At 43.4% G+C, this 16,942-nt stretch overlaps 1 protein-coding gene across 5 annotated transcripts in view; it reads right to left on the bottom strand.

Moving 5' to 3' along the window:
• Positions 1–16,942, bottom strand: part of FRYL (FRY like transcription coactivator) — a 916,813-nt gene that overhangs the window by 361,566 nt on the left and 538,305 nt on the right. For all 5 annotated transcript variants that reach the window (XM_053703981.1, XM_053703978.1, XM_053703979.1 and 2 more), the window contains 3 exons: positions 10,640–10,719; positions 8,360–8,440; positions 7,993–8,161 (listed from right to left, as the gene is read on the bottom strand). In XM_053703981.1, the coding sequence (XP_053559956.1) occupies positions 7,993–8,161; positions 8,360–8,440; positions 10,640–10,719 (330 nt within the window). The remainder of the gene's footprint in view (positions 1–7,992; positions 8,162–8,359; positions 8,441–10,639; positions 10,720–16,942) is intronic.

Genomic DNA, 16,942 nt, shown 5'->3' with positions numbered 1-16,942 from the left:
AGAGGCCCACTGCCCCATGCGCTTCCCAGAATACACCACTAATAAAGACGAAGTCTGTCTGAATTCTTTCGTGAACTGAAGATAGAACTTCAAGGCTCGAACCACATCCAAACTATGAAGCAACCTTTCCTTTGAAGAAGAAGGGTTAGGACACAAGGAAGGAACTACTATCTCCCGATTGATGTTATGATTCGACAAAACCTTGGGAAGTAATCCCAACCCAGTTCGAAGAACAGCCTTATCGGCGTGAAAAAACAGGTAAGGAGGCTCACATTGCAAGGCTGCCAACTCAGAGACTCCGCATGCCGATGCAATAGCCAGTAGGAGTAGAAACTTCCAGGAAAGAATTTTAATGTCAAGCGAATGCATAGGCTCAAACGGAGCCCTCTGCAAAATCTTAAGTACCAAGTTTAAGCTTCAAGGTGGAGAGGAATTGCTAAAGACAAGCCTGATCCTAGACAGAGCCTGAACAAAGGACTGAATATCAGGAAGCTCTGCAAGCTTCTTGTGTAACAGTACAGATAAAGCCGAAAGCTGTCCCTTTAAGGAACTGGTGGCAAACCCCTTCTCCAATCCATCCTCGAGGAAGGACAGGATCCTGGATACCCTAACCTTGTGCCAAGGATATCCACGTTCCTTACACCAGGACAAGTAGGTCCTCCACACCTTATGATAGATGCGACGAGTGACCGGCTTCCTGGCTTGAATGAGAGTATCAATCACTCTCTCAGAAAAAAACTGAATTTATGTTTACCTGATAAATTTCTTTCTCCTACGGTGTGTCCGGTCCACGGATTCATCCTTACTTATGGGATATTCTCATTCCCTACAGGAAATGGCAAAGAGAGCACACAGCAAAAGCTGTCCATATAGCCCCCCTCTGGCTCCGCCCCCAGTCATTCGACCGACTGTTAGGAGAAAAAGGAGAAACTATAAGGTGCCGTGGTGACTGTAGTGTACAGAAAAATAAATTTTTTAAACCTGACTAAAAGCCAGGGCGGGCCGTGGACCGGACACACCGTAGGAGAAAGAAATTTATCAGGTAAACATAAATTCTGTTTTCTCCTACATTGGTGTGTCCGGTCCACGGCTTCATCCTTACTTGTGGGAACCAATACCAAAGCTTTAGGACACGGATGAAGGGAGGAAACAAGTCAGGTAACCTAAACGGAAGGCACCACAGCTTGCAAAACCTCTATCCCAAAAACAGCCTCCGAAGAAGCATAAGTAACAAATTTGTAAAATTTGGCAAAAGTATGCAGAGAAGACCAAGTCGCTGCCTTACAGATCTGTTCAACAGAAGCCTCATTCTTGAAGGCCCATGTGGAAGCCACAGCTATAGTAGAGTGAGCTGTAATTCGTTCAGGAGGCTGCCGTCCGGCAGTCTCATAAGCCAATCGGATGATGCTTTTTAGCCAAAAGGAAAGAGAGGTAGCAGTAGCTTTCTGACCTCTCCTCTTACCAGAATAGACGACAAACAAGGATGATGTCTGTCTGAAATCCTTTGTTGCTTCTAAATAGAATTTTAAAGCACAAACCACACCTAGGTTATGTAACAAACGTTCCTTCTTCGAAACTGGATTCGGACACAGAGAAGGAACAACTATTTCCTGGTTAATATTCCTATTGGAAACCACCTTTGGAAGAAAACCAGGTTTAGTACGCAAAACAACCTTATCTGAATGGAACACTAGATAAGGTGGATCACACTGCAAAGCAGACAATTCAGAAACTCTTCTAGCAGAAGAAATAGCAACCAAAAACAGAACTTTCCAAGATAGTAACTTAATATCTATGGAATGTAAAGGTTCAATCGGAACCCCTTGAAGAACTGAAAGAACTAAGTTTAGACTCCATGGAGGAGTCATAGGTCTGTATACAGGCTTGATTCTGACTAACGCCTGTACAAACGCCTGTACATCTGGCACGGCTGCCAGACGTTTGTGCAACAAAACAGACAGAGCAGATATCTGTCCTTTTAGAGAGCTAGCTGACAAACCTTTATCCAAACCCTCTTGGAGAAAGGAAAGTATCCTAGGAATTCTAATTTTACTCCAAGAGTATACCTTGGATTCGCAACAACAGATATATTTTTGCCATATCTTATGGTAAATTTTCCTAGTCACAGGATTTCTGGCCTGAACCAGAGTATCTATAACCGAATCTGAAAACCCACGCTTAGATAGAATCAAGCGTTCAATTTCCAAGCAGTCAGTTGCAGAGATACTAGATTTGGATGTTCGAATGGACCCTGTACTAGAAGATCCTGCCTCAAAGGTAGCTTTCATGGTGGAGCCGATGACATATTCACCAGGTCTGCATACCAAGTCCTGCGTGGCCATGCAGGAGCTATTAGAATCACTGAGGCCTTCTCCTGTTTGATCCTGGCTACAAGCCTGGGAAGGAGAGGGAACGGTGGAAACACATAAGCTAGATTGAACGACCAAGGCTCCACCAATGCATCTACTAGTGTCGCCTTGGGATCCCTGGATCTGGACCCGTAGCGAGGAACCTTGGAGTTCTGACGAGACGCCATCAGATCCATATCTGGAATGCCCCAAAGTTGAGTTAACTGGGCAAAGACCTCCGGGTGAAGTTCCCACTCCCCCGGATGGAAAGTCTGACGACTCAAATAATCCGCCTCCCAGTTGTCTACTCCTGGGATGTGAATTGCAGATAGATGGCAGGAGTGATCCTCCGCCCATTTGATGATCTTGGATACCTCTGTCATCGCCAAGGAACTCTTTGTTCCCCCCTGATGATTGATGTACGCTACAGTTGTCATGTTGTCCGACTGAAATCTTATGAACCTGGCCTTCGCTACTTGAGGCCAAGCCAGGAGCGCATTGAATATCGCTCTCAGTTCCAAAATGTTTATCGGGAGAAGAGACTCTTCCCGAGACCATAGACCCTGAGCTTTCAGGGAGTCCCAGACCGCGCCCCAGCCTAAGAGATTGGCGTCGGTCGTGACAATGACCCACTCTGGTCTGCGGAAACTCATTCCCTGAGACAGGTGATCCTGAGTCAACCACCAGAGGAGTGAGTCTCTGGTTACCTGGTCTACTTGAATCTGGGGAGACAAGTCTGCATAATCCCCATTCCACTGTTTGAGCATGCACAGTTGCAATGGTCTTAAATGAATTCGAGCAAAAGGAACCATGTCCATTGCCGCAACCATTAGTCCTATTACCTCCATGCACTGAGCTATGGAAGGCTGAGGAATAGATTGAAGAACTCGACAAGCGTTTAGAAGCTTTAACTTTCTGACCTCTGTCAGAAAAATCTTCATTTCCACAGAATCTATTATTGTTCCCAGAAAGGGAACCCTTGTGGACGGGGACAGGGAACTCTTTTCTATGTTCACCTTCCACCCGTGAGACCTGAGAAAGGCTAAAACAACTAACACCACATACTCTTTACCATCCCCGTGGAGATGCTACTTGTTCAGAGCGGCAAAGAGAATGACTGGGGGGCGGAGCCAGAGGGGGGGCTATATGGACAGCTTTTGCTGTGTGCTCTCTTTGCCATTTCCTGTAGGGAATGAGAATATCCCACAAGTAAGGATGAAGCCGTGGACCGGACACACCAATGTAGGAGAAACTATCTTGGCTAGGACTAAGTGTTCAATCTCCACGCAGTCATCCTCAGAGAATCGAGATTTTGATGTAGAAAGGTAACCTCCATTGAGGAGACGATGACATCCCCACCAGATCCGCAAACCACATCCTCCACGGCCACAACGGAGCAATTAGAATAGCCGAAGCATGCTCCTGCTTGATGCGGGCCACTAAAGGTAGAAGTGGCAACAGTGGATATATGTAGACTAGGTTGAACTCCCAAGGCACCACTAAGGCATCTATCAGCTCTGCTTGGGGATCCCTGGACTGTGACCCTATCTGGGTAGCTTGAAGTTGAGTCTGGACGCCATTAGATCTATCTCCGCTGTTCCCCATCTGATGCAGATATCGCAAACACCTCGGGATGGAGAGACCATTCCCCCGGATGAAACTATTGTCTGCTCCGCCCACTCCAGAATCCGAGATACTTCCCTCATGACTAGGGAGCTTCTCGTTCCCCTCTGATGGTTGATGTAAGCCACCAAGGTAATGTTGTCCGACTGGAATCTGATGAATCGGGATGACCCCAGAAGGGACCAAGCCCTCAGAGCGTTGAATATTGCTTGAAGTTCCAGAATATTGATCGGGAGAAGTGACTCCTCACAAGTCCAACTGGCACAGTGCCTTCCTGGCACCCCAAACAACTCCCCATCCTGACAGACTTGTGTCCGTGGTCACAATCTCCCAGGATGGTCTCAAGAAGGATGTCCCCTGGGACAGTTGGCCCAGACAGATCCACCAAGAGAGGGAATCCCTCGTTCCAGAGAGATATGTTGGGATAGGTCTGAGTGATCGCCGTTCCATTGTCTCAACATGCACAACTGAAGAGGTCTGAGATGGAACCTGGCGAATGGAATGACATCTATGCTGGATACCATGAGCCCAATTACCTCCATACATCGGGCCACAGATGGCTTTGAGGAGGTCTGAAGGGCAAGACAACTGGACACAATCTTGCAACGTCTCAGATCTGTCAGGAATATTTATTTATTTATAAAATATTTTACCAGGAAGCATACATTGAGATTTCTCTCGTTTTCAAGTATGTCTTGGTCCTGGGTCTACAAAACATTGCACTGATACAATAGGGTAGAATAAAATACAAAAACAATAATAATACACATTCTATGCAAAATTTAATATAGAACACATAGGAAATATATAATCAACCATGAGAGATGCATTCTGTTTTGATATCTACATAGAATATGGAATCTATTATCGAGCCCAGGAATTCCACTCTGTTGCTGGGAACCAGAGAGCTCTTTCCTACATTTATCTTCCATCCATGGGATCGAAGGAGAAGAAGAGCCCTCGAATGGTCTTCTGCGAGACTGTAGGACAGAGCCTGGTCCAGGATGTCATCCAGATAAGGTGCCACTGCAACACCTCTGGCTTTTGCCACCGCAAGCAGCACTCCCAGAACCTTCGTAAAGACTCTTGTGGCAGTCGCCAGGCAAAACGGTAGGTCCACAAACTGGAAGCGTTGGTCCAGAAATGCAAATCTTAGGAACCTGAAGTGATCCTTGTGGATTGGCACGTAAAGTAAAACATCCTTGAAATCTATTGTAGTCATGAACAGTCCTTCTTGAACTACGGGCAATAGACCTGATCGTCTCCATCTTGAACGATGGGACCGACAGAAACTTGTTTAGGCACTTTAGGTGTAGAATCGAACGAAACGTGCACTCCTCCTTTGGGACCAAGAAAAGGTTTGAATAATACCCCCAACCTCTTTCTGCCAGAGGTACTGGTACGATTACTCCGAGAGAGGAGAGATTCCTTTACGCGTCTCTCTTCTCTGGTCTTGATTATAGGTTTGACAGGAGGAATCTGCACCTGGGCAGATGAGTCTTGAACCCTATACTGTAACCCTGGGCGATGACCTCCAGAACCCAAGGGCCCTGAACGTCTCTCATCCAAGCCTCGGCAAAAAGATATAGTCTGCCCCCTACGCGATCCAGAGGCGGATCGGGGCCACCCCTTCATGCTGATTTTGTCTCAGTGGGCTTCTTGCTCTGCTTGGCTTTGTTCCAAGATTGAGCTGGTTTCCAAGATCCCTTGGACTGCTCGGGACAAAAAGTTGACCCCTTAGGCTTATTCTTCTTATCCTGTGGTAGGAAATCACCCTTGCCTCCCGTGACCGTTGCCTTCCGTGGACCAAAAATAACTTTCCCCTGAATTGGGAGGGATAGTTATGTCAGCAGACCACAACTTTAACCACAGAGCCCTACGGCTAGAACAGAAAATCCTGATGTCTTGGCAATCAGACGAAAAATCTGCATATTTGCATCACAGATGAATGAATTAGCTACCCTTAAGGCCTTAATTCGTTCCTGTATCTCCTCGAGGGGAGTCTCCATCTCGACCATAGCTGACAGAGCGTCACACCAGTAGGTTGTAGCTCCAGCTACCGCAGTGACCGCCGCTGCCGGTTAAAAAATGAACCCTGTGAGCTGAAACATCTTTCTCAACATGGATTCCAATTTTATCCATGACTCCTTGAACGAAGAGCTATCTTCGAGCGGGATAGTTGTGCACTTAACGAGCATGGAGATAGCACCATCCACCTTAGGGATGGCCCCCCCACAGCTTAAGCTGAGAGTCCGGAATGGGGAACAGATTTTTTTAAAAGAAGTAGAGGGAGAAAAGGACGAGCCAAGTTTCTCCCATTCGTTCTTAATAATATTAGCCATCTTAACGGGGACCGGGAAGATCTGAGGCACCACTAAGTCCTCGTAAACCCTATCTAGATTAGGGATCGAAGGTTCCTCCGGTAGTTTTGGTTCTGGAACCTCTAACATAGCAATCGCCTCTTTCAACAGAAAGCGCAAATGCTCCATCTCAAACTTAAAGTCAGGCTCCTCCGCAGCCGAAGGTCTAGATGTTGCCGATTCCGACCCAGAAAGAGCGTCCTCCGAAGAGTCAGAATTGTCTTCATCAGTGGATAATTTATCAGAGACATCCAACAGAATAGATGACCCCTGGGACGGATAGCTATGTTTCACCTTTTGCTTGCACTTATCAGGGCGTGGTAAGGCATTAAAGGCCGCAGAGATCGCCGTTTGTAACTACTCGGCTAAATCTGGCGGCCAAATGGCCCCTCCTGTGGGAGGATTAGGAGTGCCCTGGGGAGCTGCATGTGTAATCTGAGATGAATGTAGGGAACGCACCTTGCGGGACGGAAAACCCTCAGAGGTGGACGGCTCAATTGTACTAAATATCTTATTCTTTTTAGATATTGCAAATTTATCAAAACATGTGGAACATAGTTGAGCAGGCGGATTAACCGGAACCTCCTCACAATTAACACAGGTTTTAGATTTGGTTAAAGAGGGAGTACCTTCTAACATATCAGAGTCCTCCATAGCTTGCGCTTTTATTACGGACTAGATTAAATGGCACCTTTATACCCCAATGGCAGGGGAACTCAACACCTCCTATGACCCGGACCACTGAGAAAACGCTTTGTATCCTGCAACCGTCAGTCAAGAAAGAGGAAGTTAAAGAGGCCACACCCGGTCACATGGAGTGCCATGCAGGACCGCCCCTGCACTAAAGAGAAAACGCGACAAAAAAGGCTGTGTCAATATCTATCTAAGGAAACCTGATTGTTCACACATTGACAGAGCCTTATCTCACATGCCGCAGCATTAAACACAATATAGAATATTATGTATAAATCCCCCCCCTGTTCAATAATCCCCTTTGAGGATATTAACCCTTGATTCTATACAGATAAAAGGAGACACACTGTGACCCTGTCTTCTTGCGTTATCAAATGTGTATAAATGAAACAATCTTACCAGAATCTATGCCGTGGAACAGGAACACGGCCTTTCAAGTGTGACAGGGTAGTAGCATCGCTCCTGACATGGACTTGAGTGCAGAAAGCAGGCAGCAAAACTCGTCAACGCTGATTGCTTATGGAGCTGTTAATACGAGTCGGGATGGTTTTGCAGAAAGACTCTCCCTGCATGTCCGGACTCTAACTTTCATCCAAGCTCTCACTGAGAGGCTGACAGATCTACTTAAAACTCCAGTCCCATTTCAAAGAGTACTACCCTCCATAAGAGACTACTCCGAATCTTCTGACACTTCTCTGCCAACCTCTTGTGACGAAAGGCAAAGAATAACTGGGGGATGAGGGGAGTGGGGGAGGTATTTAAGCCTGTGGCTGGGGTGTTTTTGCCTCCTCCTGGTGGCCAGGTTCTTAATTCCCACAAGTAATGAATGAAGCCGTGGACTCTCCTCACATTAAGATGGAAATTGTATGTTATATCTAAATAATGAAAATGTTGTGGTTTTATGTCCATTTAACAAAGTGTGAAACTGTGCATCAATACTTAATTATGTAATAATAAGTATAAGTAACCTGCATAAACTGAAATGAAGCTTCAAACTCTTCGACGGGATACATTTTCACGCGGAAGAATTTCATTCCCATAATCAAACTGATGATGCTTTGCACCACATGGGGGCTTTGTTCCTTTTGTCGTAGCTCTTTTAATTCCGTGACAAACTTCTTCCTCACGGCCTGAAATCTAAAATGACAAAAACACTGTCAGGAGGGAACTCATTTAATCCGATTACACAGTCATGTTTCCGGATATTTACTTGAGTGATCACATCAACTCTCCTGGTGGGTAAGTAAGCCTGAGAGATTTAAGTCTATTTCACTACTGCTAAAACATTATTAACAACATGATAAATTCTGTATTAAGTGTAAACCATCTTCTTACTTAGACTGGGCAAGGACACCTATAACTTCTGCATATAGATCTGCTATTATGTGCACGTTCCCTGTATTAGTTCCTGAATACCTAAAAACAAAACAGAAACAACAATTAGTATATACAACAGTGCTAACAGTGAAGATCATAAAGCTTGAAAACGTTTTAGAAAAAGCATAAAACAAAATTTTTTAAATACAATATATATATATAAATAATATATACATACATACTCACACTTTAAAATTAAATTATAAATGTAAAACATTTTGAAATAATCTGTTTAGACAAAATCAGACATTTTTTTATTACAATGTGCATTTAAGACTACAATTGCCTATTCATCCACTGTAAATGTGAACTAACATTCAGAGACAAATGTGCTTTTTATTAGACATATAACTATTTGACTATAACATAACTATTTGACATGAGTGATAACTGTATCTTTGACTAACACTAAGGTTTTGGGTTCTGATACAGAATGAGTTCTCTGCTAAGCATGAAAGGCACAAAATGTACATAGCTGTTTTAGCAAAATTCCTGCTTACACCTAATAAGGAGTATATGTATCCTACATTACTTTCTGAAGGTGCTCTATTCTCACTACTAGTATTCACCCAATGAACAATAAGATCAGAACGTATATATATATATATATATATATATATATATATATATATATATATATATATATATATAATTGAAAAGGCATGCACTCACTGGATTTGTGCAAATGTGGAGCTTTAATAGCACATCGAAAACAAACAGGTAACGTTTCGGTGATCAATCACCCCTTTATCAGACTTTTGTTTTTTATGTGCCATTAAAGCACAACATTTGCACAAATCCAGTGAGTGCATGCCTTTTCAATCCTATATTCAATATTCGCTTGCACCCTGGTGGCTGCTGCTTAAGTGGGAGTGCACTCTATTTTGTATTTTATATTATATATATATATACACACACACTAGCGGTTGATAATGTGTGTAGGCCTGAATCAGAGGCAGATCACAAAAAAACAGTAGGAACTTGGAATTGTAAAATATTCAATGGAGTAAGATTTAAAACACACACAAAAAATTATAGGTAAGTTGAAATGTATTTGCTCAGTGGTTCACTGTGAAAAACAATTCACCATTTGAGATATCCCAATAGGTTTAATACCTAAACCAACAGAAGTTATGCTACGTTATGTATTAGTCATTTCAAGCCTTCTAGCATGTACCAATCAGTTTTATGTGCAGAGCATATATATGAGCAGAAAACCAATGAATCTGGTTGTTGATTGATGTGAGTGATTCATATTGCCAGCAAACAAAATGATCTGTTTTATTCACACTAACCCCATTTAATGGGAGAGAAAACACTAATGACAAAAAGTTATTTCACTGCTCTAGTTCTAGGTTTAAACCAAATAATTAACAGGAATTAAAAAGTCCCCAAAGAGGATTTTTTTTTTTTTGGTACATTTAAAAAAATATAAAAAACTGTTAAATCATATTAAAGGGACATTGCAAAGGACTGCCTCTGCTCAACTATGTGTGCTCAGGACCAGCAGTTCTATGTGGTTTGTGAGCGGTATTTTAAGTATGTCTTAAAGGGACACTGAACCCAAATTTTTTCTTTTGTGATTCAGATAGAGCATGCAATTTTAAGCAACTTTTTAATTTACTCCTGTTATCAAATTTTCTTCATTCTCTTGGTATCTTTATTTAAAATACAAGAATGTAAGTTTAGATGCCGGCCCATTTTTGGTGAACAACCTGGGTTGTCCTTGCTGATTGGTGGATAAATTCATCCACCAATAAAAAAGTGCTATCCAGAGTTCTGAAACCCCCAAAAAAGCTTAGATGCCTTCTTTTTCAAATAAAGATAGCAAAAGAACGAAGAAAAATTGATAATAGGAGTAAATTAGAAAGTTACTTAAAATTGCATGCTCTATCTGAATCATGAAAGAAAAAAATTGGGTTCAGTGTCCCTTTAAACCTCTTTGCAGGGCTAAATCCATAGTCAATAGTGCTAAAAGTGAATGTGATAAATTAGAGCATGTCAATTCTGCACCACAATGTCCTTTTAAAAGTATGTTGTGAATCCCATGCGATTGCATAGATTGAGGTTTTTAGTTTAATTAGCAAACATTACATATCCATCCAGTCTGAACCGCAGAGTAGATAGTAAAGAGAGCAGGGTGAACCTTATTCATGACTAAGGTTAGAATTTGCCCATACTGACTGGTATGTAGAAACCTTATTAGTAGTCATGATGCTTTAGAAAACAAAAACTTACCCTTCTTTGTGTTTAAAGTGCTTAAAAGCTAAGTTTAAAACTTCATGTACAATGGGATCTGGAACTGGGTGAACAGGAATCTGCAATGAAAATATAACAATAATACAATACAATTTCTACCACTTAGTGATTTCATATTTAGTAAAGATTTCTCACCACAAATCTACCAGCACAAACAAAAAAAAACAGAATTTATGTTTACCTGATAAATTACTTTCTCCAACGGTGTGTCCGGTCCACGGCGTCATCCTTACTTGTGGGATATTCTCTTCCCCAACAGGAAATGGCAAAGAGCCCAGCAAAGCTGGTCACATGATCCCTCCTAGGCTCCGCCTACCCCAGTCATTCGACCGACGTTAAGGAGGAATATTTGCATAGGAGAAACCATATGGTACCGTGGTGACTGTAGTTAAAGAAAATAAATTATCAGACCTGATTAAAAAAACCAGGGCGGGCCGTGGACCGGACACACCGTTGGAGAAAGTAATTTATCAGGTAAACATAAATTCTGTTTTCTCCAACATAGGTGTGTCCGGTCCACGGCGTCATCCTTACTTGTGGGAACCAATACCAAAGCTTTAGGACACGGATGAAGGGAGGGAGCAAATCAGGTCACCTAAATGGAAGGCACCACGGTTTGCAAAACCTTTCTCCCAAAAATAGCCTCAGAAGAAGCAAAAGTATCAAACTTGTAAAATTTGGTAAAAGTGTGCAGTGAAGACCAAGTCGCTGCCCTACATATCTGATCAACAGAAGCCTCGTTCTTGAAGGCCCATGTGGAAGCCACAGCCCTAGTGGAATGAGCTGTGATTCTTTCGGGAGGCTGCCGTCCGGCAGTCTCGTAAGCCAATCTGATGATGCTTTTAATCCAAAAAGAGAGAGAGGTAGAAGTTGCTTTTTGACCTCTCCTTTTACCGGAATAAACAACAAACAAGGAAGATGTTTGTCTAAAATCCTTTGTAGCATCTAAATAGAATTTTAGAGCGCGAACAACATCCAAATTGTGCAACAAACGTTCCTTCTTTGAAACTGGTTTCGGACACAGAGAAGGTACGATAATCTCCTGGTTAATGTTTTTGTTAGAAACAACTTTTGGAAGAAAACCAGGTTTAGTACGTAAAACCACCTTATCTGCATGGAACACCAGATAAGGAGGAGAACACTGCAGAGCAGATAATTCTGAAACTCTTCTAGCAGAAGAGATTGCAACTAAAAACAAAACTTTCCAAGATAATAACTTAATATCAACGGAATGTAAGGGTTCAAACGGAACCCCCTGAAGAACTGAAAGAACTAAATTGAGACTCCAAGGAGGAGTCAAAGGTTTGTAAACAGGCTTAATTCTAACCAGAGCCTGAACAAAGGCTTGAACATCTGGCACAGCTGCCAGCTTTTTGTGAAGTAACACAGACAAGGCAGAAATCTGTCCCCTCAGGGAACTTGCAGATAATCCTTTTTCCAATCCTTCTTGAAGGAAGGATAGAATCTTAGGAATCTTAACCTTGTCCCAATGGAATCCTTTAGATTCACACCAACAGATATATTTTTTCCAAATTTTGTGGTAAATCTTTCTAGTTACAGGCTTTCTGGCCTGAACAAGAGTATCGATAACAGAATCTGAGAACCCTCGCTTCGATAGGATCAAGCGTTCAATCTCCAAGCAGTCAGCTGGAGTGAAACCAGGTTCGGATGTTCGAACGGACCCTGAACAAGAAGGTCTCGTCTCAAAGGTAGCTTCCAAGGTGGAGCCGATGACATATTCACCAGATCTGCATACCAAGTCCTGCGTGGCCACGCAGGAGCTATCAAGATCACCGACGCCCTCTCCTGATAGATCCTGGCTACCAGCCTGGGGATGAGAGGAAACGGCGGGAACACATAAGCTAGTTTGAAGGTCCAAGGTGCTACTAGTGCATCCACTAGAGCCGCCTTGGGATCCCTGGATCTGGACCCGTAGCAAGGAACTTTGAAGTTCTGACGAGAGGCCATCAGATCCATGTCTGGAATGCCCCACAGCTGAGTGACTTGGGCAAAGATTTCCGGATGGAGTTCCCACTCCCCCGGATGCAATGTCTGACGACTCAGAAAATCCGCTTCCCAATTTTCCACTCCTGGGATGTGGATAGCGGACAGGTGGCAGGAGTGAGACTCCGCCCATAGAATGATTTTGGTCACTTCTTCCATCGCTAGGGAACTCCTTGTTCCCCCCTGATGGTTGATGTACGCAACAGTTGTCATGTTGTCTGATTGAAACCGTATGAACTTGGCCCTCGCTAGCTGAGGCCAAGCCTTGAGAGCATTGAATATCGCTCTCAGTTCCAGAATATTTATCGGTAGAAGAGATTCTTCCCGAGACCAAAGACCCTGAGCTTTCAGGGATCCCCAGACCGCGCCCCAGCCCATCAGACTGGCGTCGGTCGTGACAATGACCCACTCTGGTCTGCGGAATGTCATCCCTCGTGACAGGTTGTCCAGGGACAGCCACCAACGGAGTGAGTCTCTGGTCCTCTGATTTACTTGTATCTTCGGAGACAAGTCTGTATAATCCCCATTCCACTGACTGAGCATGCACAGTTGTAATGGTCTTAGATGAATGCGCGCAAAAGGAACTATGTCCATTGCCGCTACCATCAACCCGATCACTTCCATGCACTGAGCTATGGAAGGAAGAGGAACGGAATGAAGTATCCGACAAGAGTCTAGAAGTTTTGTTTTTCTGGCCTCTGTCAGAAATATCCTCATTTCTAAGGAGTCTATTATTGTTCCCAAGAAGGGAACCCTTGTTGACGGAGATAGAGAACTCTTTTCCACGTTCACTTTCCATCCGTGAGATCTGAGAAAGGCCAGGACTATGTCCGTGTGAGCCTTTGCTTGAGGAAGGGACGACGCTTGAATCAGAATGTCGTCCAAGTAAGGTACTACAGCAATGCCCCTTGGTCTTAGCACAGCTAGAAGGGACCCTAGTACCTTTGTGAAAATCCTTGGAGCAGTGGCTAATCCGAAAGGAAGCGCCACGAACTGGTAATGCTTGTCCAGGAATGCGAACCTTAGGAACCGATGATGTTCCTTGTGGATAGGAATATGTAGATACGCATCCTTTAAATCCACCGTGGTCATGAATTGACCTTCCTGGATGGAAGGAAGAATAGTTCGAATGGTTTCCATCTTGAACGATGGAACCTTGAGAAACTTGTTTAAGATCTTGAGATCTAAGATTGGTCTGAACGTTCCCTCTTTTTTGGGAACTATGAACAGATTGGAGTAGAACCCCATCCCTTGTTCTCTTAATGGAACAGGATGAATCACTCCCATTTTTAACAGGTCTTCTACACAATGTAAGAATGCCTGTCTTTTTAGGTGGTCTGAAGACAACTGAGACCTGTGGAACCTCCCCCTTGGGGGAAGCCCCTTGAATTCCAGAAGATAACCTTGGGAGACTATTTCTAGCGCCCAAGGATCCAGAACATCTCTTGCCCAAGCCTGAGCGAAGAGAGAGAGTCTGCCCCCCACCAGATCCGGTCCCGGATCGGGGGCCAACATTTCATGCTGTCTTGGTAGCAGTGGCAGGTTTCTTGGCCTGCTTTCCCTTGTTCCAGCCTTGCATTGGTCTCCAAGCTGGCTTGGCTTGAGAAGAATTACCCTCTTGCTTAGAGGACGTAGCACTTTGGGCTGGTCCGTTTCTACGAAAGGGACGAAAATTAGGTTTATTTTTTGCCTTGAAAGGCCGATCCTGAGGAAGGGCGTGGCCCTTACCCCCAGTGATATCAGAGATAATCTCTTTCAAGTCAGGGCCAAACAGCGTTTTCCCCTTGAAAGGAATGTTAAGTAGCTTGTTCTTGGAAGACGCATCAGCCGACCAAGATTTCAACCAAAGCGCTCTGCGCGCCACAATAGCAAACCCAGAATTCTTAGCCGCTAACCTAGCCAATTGCAAAGTGGCGTCTAGGGTAAAAGAATTAGCCAATTTGAGAGCATTGATTCTGTCCATAATCTCCTCATAAGGAGGAGAATCACTATCGACCGCCTTTATCAGCTCATCGAACCAGAAACATGCGGCTGTAGCGACAGGGACAACGCATGAAATTGGTTGTAGAAGGTAACCCTGCTGAACAAACATCTTTTTAAGCAAACCTTCTAATTTTTTATCCATAGGATCTTTGAAAGCACAACTATCCTCTATGGGTATAGTGGTGCGTTTGTTTAAAGTGGAAACCGCTCCCTCGACCTTGGGGACTGTCTGCCATAAGTCCTTTCTGGGGTCGACCATAGGAAACAATTTTTTAAATATGGGGGGAGGGACGAAAGGAATACCGGGCCTTTCCCATTCTTTATTAACAATGTCCGCCACCCGCTTGGGTATAGGAAAAGCTTCTGGGAGCCCCGGCACCTCTAGGAACTTGTCCATTTTACATAGTTTCTCTGGGATGACCAACTTGTCACAATCATCCAGAGTGGATAATACCTCCTTAAGCAGAATGCGGAGATGTTCCAACTTAAATTTAAATGTAATCACATCAGGTTCAGCTTGTTGAGAAATGTTCCCTGAATCAGTAATTTCTCCCTCAGACAAAACCTCCCTGGCCCCATCAGACTGGGTTAGGGGCCCTTCAGAAACATTATTATCAGCGTCGTCATGCTCTTCAGTATCTAAAACAGAGCAGTCGCGCTTACGCTGATAAGTGTTCATTTTGGCTAAAATGTTTTTGACAGAATTATCCATTACAGCCGTTAATTGTTGCATAGTAAGGAGTATTGGCGCGCTAGATGTACTAGGGGCCTCCTGAGTGGGCAAGACTCGTGTAGACGAAGGAGGGAATGATGCAGTACCATGCTTACTCCCCTCACTTGAGGAATCATCTTGGGCATCATTGTCATTGTCACATAAATCACATTTATTTAAATGAATAGGAATTCTGGCTTCCCCACATTCAGAACACAGTCTATCTGGTAGTTCAGACATGTTAAACAGGCATAAACTTGATAACAAAGTACAAAAAACGTTTTAAAATAAAACCGTTACTGTCACTTTAAATTTTAAACTGAACACACTTTATTACTGCAATTGCGAAAAAACATGAAGGAATTGTTCAAAATTCACCAAATTTTCACCACAGTGTCTTAAAGCCTTAAAAGTATTGCACACCAAATTTGGAAGCTTTAACCCTTAAAATAACGGAACCGGAGCCGTTTTGAACTTTAACCCCTTTACAGTCCCTGGTATCTGCTTTGCTGAGACCCAACCAAGCCCAAAGGGGAATACGATACCAAATGACGCCTTCAGAAAGTCTTTCTAAGTATCAGAGCTCCTCTCACATGCGACTGCATGCCATGCCTCTCAAAAACAAGTGCGCAACACCGGCGCGAAAATGAGGCTCTGCCTATGCTTTGGGAAAGTCCCTAAAGAATAAGGTGTCTAAAACAGTGCCTGCCGATATTATTATATCAAAATACCCAAATAAAATGATTCCTCAAGGCTAAATATGTGTTAATAATGAATCGATTTAGCCCAAAAAAAGTCTACAGTCTTAATAAGCCCTTGTGAAGCCCTTATTTACGATCGTAATAAACATGGCTTACCGGATCCCATAGGGAAAATGACAGCTTCCAGCATTACATCGTCTTGTTAGAATGTGTCATACCTCAAGCAGCAAGAGACTGCTCACTGTTCCCCCAACTGAAGTTAATTGCTCTCAACAGTCCTGTGTGGAACAGCCATGGATTTTAGTGACGGTTGCTAAAATCATTTTCCTCATACAAACAGAAATCTTCATCTCTTTTCTGTTTCTGAGTAAATAGTACATACCAGCACTATTTCAAAATAACAAACTCTTGATTGAATAATAAAAACTACAGTTAAACACTAAAAAACTCTAAGCCATCTCCGTGGAGATGTTGCCTGTACAACGGCAAAGAGAATGACTGGGGTAGGCGGAGCCTAGGAGGGATCATGTGACCAGCTTTGCTGGGCTCTTTGCCATTTCCTGTTGGGGAAGAGAATATCCCACAAGTAAGGATGAAGCCGTGGACCGGACACACCTATGTTGGAGAAATATAAGCTTTAAGAAGCAATGAGATCTTTGTCTGTTTCATTTAAACTACATGTAAACATATTTAGAGCTACCGTAACTAGTAACATCAGAAATAGTTTGCAAACAAATTCTGCTCACTACAACTTACTTATAAAACAGAGAAAGGTTTTTTTTTTTCACTTGCAGAATGACATTATATTAAGACCTTATCGGAGGAATGTAAATGTCAGGGCTCCTTTCACAGTAAACAATATCTCCTCCCCTGAACACTGTT

This window comes from Bombina bombina, chromosome 2 (assembly GCF_027579735.1).
Source record: "Bombina bombina isolate aBomBom1 chromosome 2, aBomBom1.pri, whole genome shotgun sequence".
Classification (NCBI taxonomy): Eukaryota; Metazoa; Chordata; class Amphibia; order Anura; family Bombinatoridae; genus Bombina; species Bombina bombina.
Note: the sequence above shows the minus strand (reverse complement) of the source record. Positions and strands in the feature narration are given on the sequence as shown.